This window comes from Cryptomeria japonica, chromosome 2 (assembly GCF_030272615.1).
Source record: "Cryptomeria japonica chromosome 2, Sugi_1.0, whole genome shotgun sequence".
Lineage (NCBI taxonomy): Eukaryota > Viridiplantae > Streptophyta > Pinopsida > Cupressales > Cupressaceae > Cryptomeria > Cryptomeria japonica.
This window is the reverse complement of record NC_081406.1, coordinates 555,334-569,939: the sequence shown is the minus strand read 5'-3', so window position 1 is coordinate 569,939 and position 14,606 is coordinate 555,334. Positions and strand designations below refer to the sequence as shown.

Here is a 14,606-nt window from a genome sequence, read left to right as displayed (position 1 = left end):
GAGCTGGCAGCACATAAAGGAAATAATTCTCACAATTTTATATTAACTGCTTAGTTTAAAGGAAAACAAGAAATGGTGAGAACAATATTTCTAGGGGATGCAGATTGCGAGAGCCTTGGATGCTCTTGCATCAGAAACACCAGGTAAGAAGTTTTGGAACATAGTTCTTCACAAATTTTAGCTAAGTGTAAGTAATACCCTTTTGGAAAGTGCATTTTCTGCAACAAAGTCCATTACTGACACAAGTACTTCAAAAGATTTCTTTCATTCGCTTCTTCCAACACTTAGCTGGAAAAAATCCCACTTCCTTTTGCCAAATTTGCTATCTCAAGCCTCCCATGGACCTTTGTCCACATAAATCAACCTCCACCTCACCATCTTCTTCCTCTTTATGTGGGATTCAACCCCACCACTTTACCAGCTCCAGAATCATCTTTACTTGCACTTAAATCTTCTTTGTGGGATTCAACGCACTATCATCCATCCACCTTCACCAAGACTTCTTTCACCATTCTTTACTCTTCACTTCACCTACATATAGACTATCACAACTATTTTTAGTTTTACCAAAAATAATCACTTCCTTATCTACTTCTACAAACACCACTTTATCGGCATTAACAACGTTATGAAAATTATAAATATTTATCACCATCTCTTTATGTAATGTCCCCTTATGTAAATTCTTAGGAATGAGGGACTTTCAACTCATAAATCAATTGCAAGAGACTTCTTTCCAAAAAGACAATAATAACACTTAAAATGATGATAATTAATGCTACTTAATTGCAAGAATGATAGATTATGATACCACTTATAATGTGACGATATATGATATATTACTAATCAATAGGAGAGTATTACTGCTATCTCTGATATATCTATTAGATCTATGCAAGGATGATCTCTTGTTCTTATCTTATCTGCACTTCTGCTATAACAATAGGAATTGTGCAATATGAATTGTGTAATCAATGTTGCTGATAGCTATCTCTGATATGGCACTAAGAAATATGCTTCAATCTGCTTATAGCAGATTATGTATTGTTCTGTTCCTGATTTATCTTTATGAGTATGCTATTATATATTGGTGCTGTTCCTGATTTCTCCTTGAATCTATGCGACCTGATTAATGCCAAGAGGCTGGTGCTCGATCGAGCCAATCCAATAAAGGATATGAATAGAAGTAAAAGACAAATTCTGATGATTCCCCCTTGAGAATGGGATTGATCCCCATTATATATCTTGCAAGATCGAATGGTTGCATCCTTTGAACGTTTTAGGGACATATCTCTTCCTAATTGTATCTCTTCATGACTTTATACAAATCGGTTTATTAAGCAAATCGCGTTTCAAAATTAATTGTGTAATCGCTGCCTTCTATGTTTAATTGTTATTTGTTATCTTTGGTCTAATTGATATTCATTAGTCTCTTCACTCGTTGTTAACTTAATCATCCTTGATCGATCCTTAATCGATCCTTCTTATGCAGCGATAATATGTTTTCTCCTTGCTTGATATGATCGATCCAAAGCAACATTAAGTGATGCTTATGATATACAGCGATATGCTTGCTGATGGTAACATAGTGTTTGTAGACTGATTTTCTTAGCAAGTCAATGGTAAACGATGCTTGATTATTCTCTTTCTGTTATCTTCTCTTCACAGCGATAGTACTGATGAATGCTTACGATGTCTTCCTTTGTTTGATATTGATATCGATGAGGAGTTGTCTTCATCTATGATTGATGCATATAAGAGTTTCTCAGGAATTGTTGCTATGATACATACACTTCTGTGTGGTATCTGTATTATGATCCATGAGTATTACTAAGTCCATGCTATCAGACTCCCTTCATGTTGTATTGGTGCTTGATAGGAAAATCGTGAAGTCTTATGAATAAGACGATTTTCCTCCATAAGGTCTTGATGCTACAGTCTCTATTGATATAATATGCAAACCTAAACTTCTTTAGTACGTACAAATTGACACTTCCTATTTACTAACTAGTTGAAGGTGTTCAAGGTCTGCCACCCTTGACCATATATGTGTTTTGTTGCTTTCTTGCTCTTAGTTTAAGGATGGGGACATCACACTTTATCTAGTACATCCTCATTTGCACACAAAGAATTACAACAAAATTTATTGAAAATCAGAAAATTTATTAATCAGATCCTTCTCTAAACCCACTTCTTCCTTCTCTTCCTTTTGTACATTCAACTGCACTTCATCCATTAATGTCCCCCTTTTCACTTGCTGTAATACTTGTATATAAATCAGCATAGTCACTATTATAAATATTAGAAATTTTCTTATCTTTCTTCTCTTCCTTTTCATTATTCACAAAATATTCATGTAATGATTTATCAAACCGAACAGCTCTTCAATCTTCTTCATATCCTCTTCAAGCAAGAGATTCTCTTCATCAACTCCTTGATCAAATACAGGGCATTCAAAAACCACCTTTTCAACCTCTAAATCAACTCTTCCTTCAAAAGAACTTCCACAACAATATTTTGAACTTCTATAATGTAATGCCCCCTACTTGGTTCAAGATAGTTTTAACCATAATTAATTGATTTCCAATATATTTATAACTTAACTAAATCGATTAAGAGACAAAACTATCTTAACATGAATCCAACTTAGGATGTTCTACCTTTCCTTAAGTCCATCAAGTACTAGCTATCTCACCATACTAAATAATTAATCCTATTTTTGATTTATAAATCATTTACGCATTTATTAATTTTTAATTAATAAATACTTATTATTATCAATCAATTAATAAATACTTTGTTTTGGTGATTTAATAAATATTTATTAATTTACTCATTAATAATTTCTTTTTATTATATTAATATTAACTATAATTATTATTTTAATATTTATTATTATCCATCTTTATGTTATCCCCCATTGATCATTCTAATCATATAGATACATAGATAAGTAAATATAGTAATGTGGCAGACAGATCTGACACATAACAGATCTGGTCTGCCATTCTTATGTTCTTATATATTGGCTTTACATATATTTCACTCTTATGCTAATATTATGTAATTTGCCTATCTGGGAATTTCCTTTATTTAACCTTCGATAGGTTCCTCTGATTTGTATACTTAAAATATATGCCTCAATTTAATAAATTGTTGCTACATATGATCTTCTTATAGATTAGTCTTCAGTTTGGTGTGTGTATATATATATATATATATCATCTGATTACTTCCACTGTCTTCATATAATTCTCTTTCTTATATCATATTCAGTTCTATTATATAAATTATTAAAACCTTATTGCCTAAAGGTATTAATTATTTTTAATGGTTGTAAGGGCAGACAGATCTGACATGCATCAGAAACTGGTCTGCCACTACATATGATATTAGGAATGACTGTCATACATATTGCAGTCTATAGTAACATTAAATTCTGCATAAAAATTATTATCAGACTTCGTATATTAAGCATAGACATTAAGTCATCACCAAGAGCAAGGATTTTTACTGCCTGTCTTAACTGTTCTTCGTTCGAATGCCTGGAACACTATCCTTTATGATGAACACGATGGCCTAAGCTGGACGTACTATTTTAACTTCCGATATTTTCCTTAGTGCCTATGTGATTATTATATTTGCTATTCTAATCGAATCTTTATACTTAGGCTATATGGTTATTTAATCAAAAGTGGACCCCGTTTCCTTAGGTCTACAAAGTATATATAAGCAATCTGATTCTTGTCTTTTGGACAAAGCTCTACTACGATTATCCAATAAAGATCAGAATGAAGGAAAATAAAACTACTACTTCTATATCCCTTCATGGAATAGTTTCAACTCCTTATGTACCTTGCAATATCGAAGGGATTGCACCCCTTGAATATTGAAGAGACATATCTCTTACAGATCGGGTCTCTTTAAAGCATAGCGAATCGGTATTGTTATACAAATGATAATAATTAGTCTACTTGTATAAACGGTAGCATCAATCTTCATCATTGTTACCAATAATAAGTTGTCTTATTAATAGTTATGACTAATTATTTAATTAGTCCACTTGTACCTCAAGTCAATTCTCTTTGCCGAGTATCGATACTTTGATAGTAATTAGATATATTCTGTTAACGATGGCCTAATTCTCATATATAAATTATGTTTACAAATATGTAAATTATATTTTTAATATATATAAATTATGTTTATCATATAACATTAAATTTTTTTTTTTTATTTGAATCTTTCAAGAATATTAGTAATAAATATTAATTAAACAATATTTAATTCAAATAATCATTTGTTGTTAATTATTACATTAATCAATAATAATTGTTTCATTAAATACATATATACATATATAACGATCAAGGAGGGACATAAAAGTTTAATGAATAAACAATCATCAACGAGCAAAGTAATTAAATATTATTATCAATCAAGACATTAAATATTATTATTTATCAAGTATTACTGATACGGGGATATGACAGACTACCAAGTATTACTTTTTAGTTATTATATCTTCTAATCCTAAATGCAGCTTTTCTTGCCCTTTTTATACATTTATTAGTGATTAATCGTTGCAAAGGCAGACAGATCTAACATGCCATTACTATTACTTTAAGATACAATTAATCCAATTTACCTTTCAAACAGTTGATTTAAAAGAAATATGACAGACTACCAAGTATTACTTTTTAGTTATTATATCTTCTAATCCTAAATGCAGCTTTTCTTGCCCTTTTTATACATTTATTAGTGATTAATCGTTGCAAAGGCAGACAGATCTAACATGCCATTACTATTACTTTAAGATACAATTAATCCAATTTACCTTTCAAACAGTTGATTTAAAAGAAATATTAAATACTACTGTTGTCAGGTTGGCATATACATTATTGCCTTAGAATGTGTATGGTTTTGTTTTATTAATCTATTTTAGTAATACAAAATTGGGGCATGACATATAACTATCGCAATTTTATTTTCAGAAGTATCCTCTTGCACTAGGATTTCCTCTTTTAACTTCATATCTACAAACAAACAGTGTTATACACAACATGATTTTTATTATTACCCTTCTTCACTACACATTTTCATTTTGAACTTCTATCACCATCACAATTTTATTTTCAGCATTATCTTCTAGCGCTAGGGATTTCCTCTTCTTTGTTTTTGCCTTCATATCTACATATTACAGTGTTAGACAAAACATGATTTTCATCATTACCCTTCTTCATTACAACCTTATCCACTAACACATTTATACCTTTTTAAAGACATGTCTCAACCACAATCATGTTATTTTCTTCCATCATGCCATCTATATGATCTTCTTCATCCTTCTTGATCACATCTATGGCAGCCCCTCTTCATTACTTAGCCTCCAACCTCTTCATTCTCAAATGAATGTCTATTATCTTCTTAAAGATTGTTTTCTCAGGTTCATCAACTTGTATGGACTCATTTTCTTTTGTGTCACTGGTGTGACATTCTTCACCATTTTTAGTCATGTCTCCAACTCTTCTACATTGCTTAGCTTCCAACTTTTTCAATCTCAAATGTATGTCCACAATCTTTTCAAGGTATTCTTCCTTTTGGCACCGCTCCAAAAAATTCTGCTCAAACAACCTCTTTGAGACCATTCTCGTCCCCCATTTTGAAGACATCTTCATGAGCAACTGTTCACAATTACAGGATTTACACCTATTAAAAACTCTTTCACAACCACAACTTTCCTTTACCCAACAATGTGACTAAAAGATGCAAGAGTAATGTCTAAAATGGCATCAAAAAAAGAAAACAAAAATGGCAAGAACGATACTTTTTGGGGTGCAAGATTGTGAAAGCCTCGGATGCTCCAGCATCACTAGATCACCTAGGTAAGCTCACATTACGAGCTTCTTTCTACTACAAGAGCTACACCAACGTTGGATGTTAGGGTTGTATCTAGAAGAAGTGCATTGATTCCTCCTAAGATATTACAGCATGGTCTTCCACCTTGGAAACTCCTCGGTAAGCATTATCTCTTATAGTGACAAATGTTGGCTTAGATGACTCCTCCATTTCGGATGCAGACAGGGTTATTTGATGAGATTTCCTTCTAGTCTTCACTGACCCATGCTTTTGGGTGTCTTGTTTGCCCTTCATTGCTATTTGTTAGTGGTTCAATGCTTTATTTTGTGTTATGTTCTCTATTATTTTGATGCTAGAGTTCTTTGTTCCTAGAACTTTCTATTGTTAATTGCTGTAACCTCTAGTCCCATTAACTTACTTTGGTTATTTGTGGACATTAATATAATATAATTTATTTCAAAATGGTTGAAATTCTCATTCTATTGTATTCACTTGCTTGTTGATAATGTATTGAATGGTGTTGTGTCCTTGTTGGGTTTCTTTTTGAAAGTATTTCCGAAGATAAAAATTGGGTTCTCTGTGTTAAAGCCTTGTTATTTTATTGAAATAGTTTGGATTCTAGAACTTGTTTAGCACAACTTTCCTCTATTTCTTTCAGATCACACCTTATTACCCATCATCAGGATGATAAAGCAAATATTGTAGAAACTAACCCAAACTTTATAATGCACAATTTGCCTACAAAGTGGGGTTCATGTCTCAGGGAGTGCAGAAGAAACATTAGTAATGATAAAGTAAAGAGAAAAAAGGAGCAAAAAAATGATAGAAGACAGATAAAACATGAGGATTCAAGGTAAATAATATATTTTTTAACAAGGGAAATGAATCATAAACAGTTTTCTTTAATAGATATAATATTGGGTTCTATTAAGGGGCCTCATCCTGTCTTAAGAAGATATGGACTATGATAAAAAAATGCTGCCTACCTTAGAAACTGCAGCTAAAAGCCAGCAACATCTAACCATCCTGACAGACCAAACAGTAGACATTACACATAAGCTATAACAGACAACCAGCATTGACAGCCCTAACAACTGGGTGTAGCTAGGCCTTAGAAAGATCACCTATAACACATGCACACACACACACACATATGTATATGTATATGCATATAGTATATACACATACATACATGTATATACATGTGCATACACATATGTGTATATGTATATATTTATATACATAGCAACCAATCTAATGGGAAATCTTGCCAGTGCATTGGGGGAAGACCTGTAATATAATCTATCATGCCTGTTAATGATATCATGCAATTAGTACAATAAAACTTGAAGATGGGTTAAGCAGATATATTTTAAATGTTGGGTAAGAACTAAATTTCCTCTGCAATTGATCACCTAGAAAGAAATAAATTGACATATGCTAGTACAAAGGTTATCTGTGAATTCTATTGCTATATAGATCAGAAAAACGCACTTTAGGAGGAAAGTCTCCATTGTCAATAATCATTGACAAATGTCTGTAGATGACTTGAACGCTCACTACCTGTGACCAGAACGGTACAAATGGAATCTCAAATTTATTAGCAACATCAAAGGCCATGCAAGAAAAGAGCTGCCAATAAGACAGGAAACTGGAGGTTCACAGCTCTGTGTTAAGAGTTTGTCAGGAAGATCTTCTGCAGAAGTTCTCATGGTGATCATGAGTGCATTGAAGGCTTCCACTGCCATGACCTCTCAGTTGAAATCAAGTGGCAAGCCATCTGAAACTTGAACAAAGCAAATATTAAAACATGGACTCTCTAGCAGAATAACCTTGATTAATTGTCTGGGCTACCGTGTTTAGGTCCTTGAATGACCATTGTCAAGAAGAAGCTAGATATGTCCCTTGTGGTAATTGAAGAATAAATTTGACATGAAACACGATATTACATCATTAATGTAAAGATGCTAATGTGTAGCTTAAAAATTCAATAGAAATTGAGCATAGGCCTTTAGACTTTCAAATTTCTTACCCTATTATGTTTTATGACAAGGCATAATAAAGTCCTGTATTATGCTCAGCATGCTCATATCTATGTGAAGTAGCATATTATCTTAAGCAACATATTGGAGAAGCTTGTGGAGATTGACTATACACTTAACAGTTGTATGTGGCTGAGTTCGTGACCTTTGGAGATTTATAATACTTTTCCAATGTATCCTTTTCTATATTCCTATAAACAAAGTCCTGTAATTGCTTATAGGATTCATTCTACATTCTGTACTCATTTCCCTTACAAATACTAGGTTTTTACTTATGTGAAATGCAATCATTTTATAAGCTGTTTTGCTTCCGAGGATTGCAGATTTGTTGTGAAGTGTTGAGGGTTTATGTGTGTTTTTTCTTTGCCATGCGTTGTCTTCAAGGCTGCCTTGCATTTTCTTCTGTGCCTGGTTTGTTTGATTTTCTGAGTTCGTGGATTTGTTTTTTTGGCTGCATATTGTCTGGGGTTTCCAGTTCGAGCCATGTTTTGTTTGTGTCGTGGTTATCTCTGTCTGCAGCAAGCTGCAAATAGTTTGTCGGTTTATTTTTGTTTTTTACCCTTTTTTTTTTTCACACAAATTCGTGGGTACTGTGCAAACTGGAATTTCTGAAGGGTTTTGCATTATTCTTTCCACAAAAATCATGGTTTCTTGCAGTCTGTTTTGGGTCGTAGTGCTCATTTGCAAAAGTTTTGACGATTTTTTGAAAAAATCGCAGCTGTTTTTCTGAAGTAGTGGAGGGTTTGATGATTTTTCCTCAAAATCGGGGATTCAGTTTGAAAAGCTGCTCTCGGTGTCTCTGGCTACAAGGAGGGATTGATAATTATTATCAATTTGTATCGTGGGTCTCCTATTGCTAATCGATATTATATAATAAGGTTGCAAAATGCAAGAAAAATGTGCTATAATATTCTAAAAAATGAATTTAAAGATATAATAAGTTTGCAAAATAAAAAAGAAATAGCTTTGTTACCCAAACGTCAAGTTGGAAGGATTGTGGTAATCTTGGTCTTATCTAGAAGATCAGTAAAACCAGGGAGGGTCTTCTCAGCAGGCTCTTGTCATGGAATGTTCTGAAGAGAAGGGAGTGGCCTTTTATGCATTCAGGACCAAAAGACTTGTAGACTGTCTTCTGTAGGGTTGTTAGTACGATGACCATTAAGGGAGGGCATTAAAATAATATTGTAATGTTTTTATAATGGTCATCTTAGTCGTTTAGTTAGTATTTAGAAACTTCTGATTATGTCTTTTGTGTTTCTTTATATGGTCGTTTCAATTATGGAAAGATTGTTTTGTATTCTCTATTTAAGGAGTCTTTTGTCTCCTTTGTAAATATCAAACTCTCAATTATTATAATAGAAACAACATGACCTGCCCTCGGGGAAATGACAGATATTGGCTTTAAACTTGACACAATATTAAAATTTCATATGGGATACATAGATGAGCAAACAGGTCAATGGGATTGTATAGTACTTTTATCTTAAGAAAAGTCAAAACGAACATTTGACACATCTTCAATAAACAATAAAGAAAAAGAAAGACTGTTTAGTATGTGACATGGAAAAATAGCCAGCTAGCTAGAATACTGCAGTTCTTAATAATGCTATCATAGTTTTTTTGAAGGATACTTGTTCCTAATTGTCTACAAACTTCCTTTATTTAAAATTAAGATGCATCTCCAGTCCTGGGCATAATAGATTATACAGTAAACATGATGGTTCGAAGTTGTAGAGAGTCAGGTAGGAAAATAGCATAACAGATTATACAGTAAACATGATGGTTTAAACTTGTTGAGAGTCAGGTAGGAAAAATTTACCAAAGCCATCCACAAAGTGGCTTGTTCCCAGTTTTTCAAACCTTGGATAGTGATGGAACATACATGCAACACAAACATTGAGATAGCTTTTTCTGATCATCAAGAGAGACATTTGAACATTGAACAAACTTTTTCTTTAGAAATTTGAGATAATTTCTACTAGGACTTAGTTTTCAAACAGTCTATCGAGAAACACCCTTGTTAATCTACATTTTTTACCAAATCAAATGGTTCCCTGGTAATATTAGAGGATCTAACTTCTGAATGTGATTAAAAACCATAGAATATTGTGGTGTTTAGTTTAATTTTAGAAAACACCACTTCATGGGGCTTCTTATTTTTTGAATCTGTAGAAAAGTAGTGCATATTTCTTTGCTAGATTTTATAAAGAAATTATCTGTTTGCCTTTTTCTTAATGATATAGTCTTTTGGTGTTAAATGTGACAGGAAGCACGGAGAAAGCAAGAAATGTGCACAATGACATCTCATCATTGGAGTTGAAAACGTAAATTTTCTTTTGTCCACATGTAATCTTGCTTTAGTTATATTATTTAGAACCTTAGTGCTTAATCTTCTATGTTTTATTGTAGATTTGTCCCGGGTTATCATTTTCCTATTATGTCTGTTTGACTTCACACCACCTTTGATCTTTTTTAGGTATCTAGCTGAAGGAAAACATTGCAACATAAGTAAAATATTTTTTAATCATAAAAAGAAGAAACAACCACCATCACTGCTATACCTACGAAATTCAAAATGAAAACCATGTGGGGTCTAGATGAAAACTTGCAAGCCTAACCCAAAACTTACAAAATTAATTCAAACATTAGCAACCCCTTCATCAGAAACTTTAACTCCCAAAATAACATTTATGATATTTCTGCAACATCAGTATGCTACATCAACAAGAACCCAACTTCCATATAATTCATTGACATTTGTAATGAATGGGAAACATTTATCCCTCTTCATTTAGACGACTCCTCAAACAAAAGGTTGATGCTAGTGGCATTTGTAATGTAAAAGTATGTAGGTAGCTTTAGTTTCTTTATCTTTTACACCTTTTCTTGACTTTGTGTATTGATCCATAGGTTAAAGGAAAGTCTAGTTCTTCATCTAAATGCCAACACACCTAGGTCTAGAATGCCGTGTAGTTAGTATACAATGTCTATTATGGTTTACTTGACTATCTATTAATTGATTGTTGGCTTTGGTGGAGTGGATTGCTCTTGTGTAAAGAATACTAGTGTGCTCTCTGGCCTCAAATTATATAGGCATTCTTTTATTGAATGACCCATAACTTGGCAAATCTCACAAAATATTTTTTTTTTAGGATAGTTACCTTCGGTGTGATCTTCACTTTTGCACTCAGTACACCATAGTTCATTAGTTTCATAAATTGGAGGTGGAGAGATAGACTTCATCAATCCATTCATGTAGTGAGGTACTTGTTGATGTGTTTTTAGACACCTCTAACACAGAATAAAATATTAAGTATTCTATCCTCTCTTGAACAAAGTCTTCCTAAATGCTAAACTTCGTGATCAATTGGAAGACTCCAAGGTTCCGAATGTCAGGTCTTGATGTGCTCTTGGATACATCAGTTGTTTGATGTGATATTGCTGGGATAACAAGGGGACTTACGTTGAATCTTGAATGTGCTTGAATATTTCTGGTATGTGGAATTTCACTTGATTTGAAAAAAAGGGAAAAAAAGATAGGGTTTAGGAATCTTAATCTAACTCTAGGAATGTAAGAGCAATGGACAATCTTTGATGAAATTCAACGAAGTTTTTCTTTGACATGCAACAAACATCTCCACAAGACTAGTGCGATATTCTTGTTGATGTTTTATAGCTTCAGTCAGAGAAGTCTCATATGTATAAGTAATGCATATTATCGTTGATATATATATATATATATATATATATTAATTATTACAAATATATGTAATAATAATAAGTGTCATTATTATTATATATATGAATATCTATATATACATAATGAATATTTATTACTGTCTATACAAATCAGAACATGGGCACTGTATCTATAAGTATCGATTATATTGATCATTTCATTTGATCAATATGAATCGACTTTTTCTCATTGTTTAGTCCTTAATGTAAGGTTCGTAACACTCATAGATAACACAGTGTTTTCCACACGTACCGGTTATTCAAGTAACAGAACATTCACATATCATAGCATAAGTAGTAATGATAAACAACTAGACCAGAAGAGTTACATCTTTATTGAATTATCCAGAATATATCCATACACAATCTCCCTTGCCGAGGTTCCATCCAAACAATATATAGACCCTACGGTTGGCCAAGTTGCCAACCGTCACCAACTCCCAACTACCCGACGGGAACCTCTCGGCGACGCAACATAACCATAAACACGACATGAACACAATTATAACTATCATTCTTACTAACATAAGTTATTTACCCCTAACATTAGCCCCCCCAAAAAGTAGTCGTCTTCCAGACGACTAAGACAATAAGAGCTGAAATACAAAACATAAACTAGGATCGAGAAGAGGGAGGAGGCGTCCCTATAGTGGCCGGAGAAGAAGGTTGTTGTCCAGTGTGAAGTCTTAGGTTCTTTTCTGCCAGCAGCTGCCGTTCCTGTGCCTTCTTTACCCTGTGGGCAGCTTCCAACAATTTCTTATCTTTATGCTCTATTTGTGAGGTGAGCTCTGCCACCTTGGCTGCCAGTACTTGCACCTCCTTCTGCATGCTGCAACGGGCCTCATAGGTGGTCATCTTCATTTCCAACTCATTCCGCAGGTTCCTTTCTACTGCAGCCAACTGTGCATGCTTCTCCCCTTCCTTCTCCAGTTTTGTTATATACAGCCGCTGGGCCTCCTGCTCCATTTGGTGCCACCGCATCCACAAGTACACATCCCGGAAGGCCCCCTCCATGCCGTGGAAGGTGGTGCCCAAAGTGCCCTTGCCTCCCACAAGGTGCCTGTGAGTCCATTCCTGAACCATTTTTGGTGTACTACGATCCGACCACCCTTGCTGCTCGAAGTGGCATGCAAACTCATCTGCACACCCCGTAGTCATGAAGTGACATAGTTGCGTAGCGTCGGCGGAGTTGTTGGCCTCCATCTGCCTAGTCAACTGTGCCATTCCCCATGCAACATCGGAAAGCCCCTGTAGCTCTCCAAGGAATCGCTGGAGTGAACCTGCTGGATCACTCGGATCTGATGGAGTGAGGTGGAGCCCTGCCAGTGCACCTTCTGGCCTGCTTTCCCCATCATAGCTGCTCTTTTGGTCTTGCCCGCCACTTCCTGGAGCCTGATGCTCTCGGTCAACAGACATCCCCACGTCTTGGTCTGTGATAGTAATAGTTCTGTCTGGTGCCAGGTGCACCCCCATGGCCATGCTGTGTAGTGCGGGGGAGGGGGGAAGGTGTGAAGTGAGTGCGAACTGCCCCAGCCATCCGTCTAGCGAGGCATCTATATCTTCATCCGAGAGTGTCTCCAGTGCTACCAATGCCTCCAGGTTATCCCCAACCATCGATATATTCCCTACCTCCTCCTTCCCTACTGGTGTCGTTCTAGTACCTGCTGAAGCCGTATCAGTACCTGCTAGAACCGTACCAGTACATGCTAGAATCGTATGAGTACCTGCTGACATTGTACTCGCACATGCAGGTACCGTACCAGTACATGCTGACATTGTACCCATACATGCTAGTACAGTATCAGTACTTGCTGATGTTGTACATGTACTTGTTGGCACCGTACCAATGTCTGCCGTACCAATTCCCTGCTGCGCCATTATGTCTACCGTACTGGTACCTGTTGTGACGTTTTCACACATCGCCCCATTGCTCTAGGGTTTGTTCTTTAGGTCTTTTAGGGTTTTTGTCAGTTGGCCTTTGCAATTTTTGAGTGCTGTCGGGGAGATCAATAGGATAGCAGGTCCTGCTTGAGTGATGTCCTAATCCTGAAATTTTGGCTAGGTCTGAGAGTCCTGATCCTGAAAATTGGCTAAGTCTGAGAATCCTGATCCTGAAATTTGACTAAGTCTGAAAACTGAAAAACCTCAAAAAACTAGATTTTGCAATATAACTCCTGGAGGTCTGAAACCACTCTCAAACATCCTGAAAGTATATATGGAATATAACTTAAAGTATAAGTGACATTTCCTTTCTTATACTTAAATGTTATATTCCATAAAAATTATCCTGATAGAGAGTTCAAATAGTCAAATTTCGCTCTTGTCCTTCACTGAGGATCCAGAAAGGTAAAAGCGCTCCTGTACCTCTCCAAGGGACCAAGGCGAAGTGCTCCTGTCCCTCACCAAGGGTCCAGGGCGAAAAAGCTTATTGGAGTCATTCCTGACCTTGTTTGGTCAAATTGAAACATCAAAGGCATGATGGAGGACAAAATGAACGTGATAGAGCATCCAGACTTGATCAAAGACGATGAAATGATGGAGTTTTTGTCTAGAAAGGTAAAAGCACTCCTGTCCCTCTCTGACGGACCAGAGCGATTTTCTTTATATACACATTTTTAAACCTTTCTTGGGCTTGAACTCTTATTCATGGCGTATAACAAGATGATATCTTCCTTAGCCAAGAATTTCGAGATGAAAGATGAAGCATTTTGGCTTAGAGGGCAAAAAGTGCTCCTGTCCCTCACTGAAGGACCGGAGCTTGATTTTCAAATTTGCACTGTTCTTGCAGGATCAAGACAATTTTACGATTTGAGGAGGTCAAGGGAAGCATGTTTTGTCCATTGAATATAATTTAAGCGGTTCACAAAGAAGTAAATCAACCCAAATGACAAAAAGTGCTCCCGTCCCTCTCCAAGGGTTCAGAGTGATTTTCCAAAAAGTATGAATTTCTTGCAAAGCCAAGGCAAG

General features: G+C 35.1%; 1 protein-coding gene across 1 annotated transcript in view; it reads left to right on the top strand.

Annotated features, from left to right (window-relative positions):
- The window catches only part of LOC131073814 (myb family transcription factor PHL7), a 74,449-nt gene that overhangs the window by 28,092 nt on the left and 31,751 nt on the right, over positions 1-14,606 (top strand). The window contains exon 5 of the mRNA XM_058010330.2: positions 10,168-10,225. Coding sequence (XP_057866313.1) covers positions 10,168-10,225 — 58 coding nt within the window. The remainder of the gene's footprint in view (positions 1-10,167; positions 10,226-14,606) is intronic.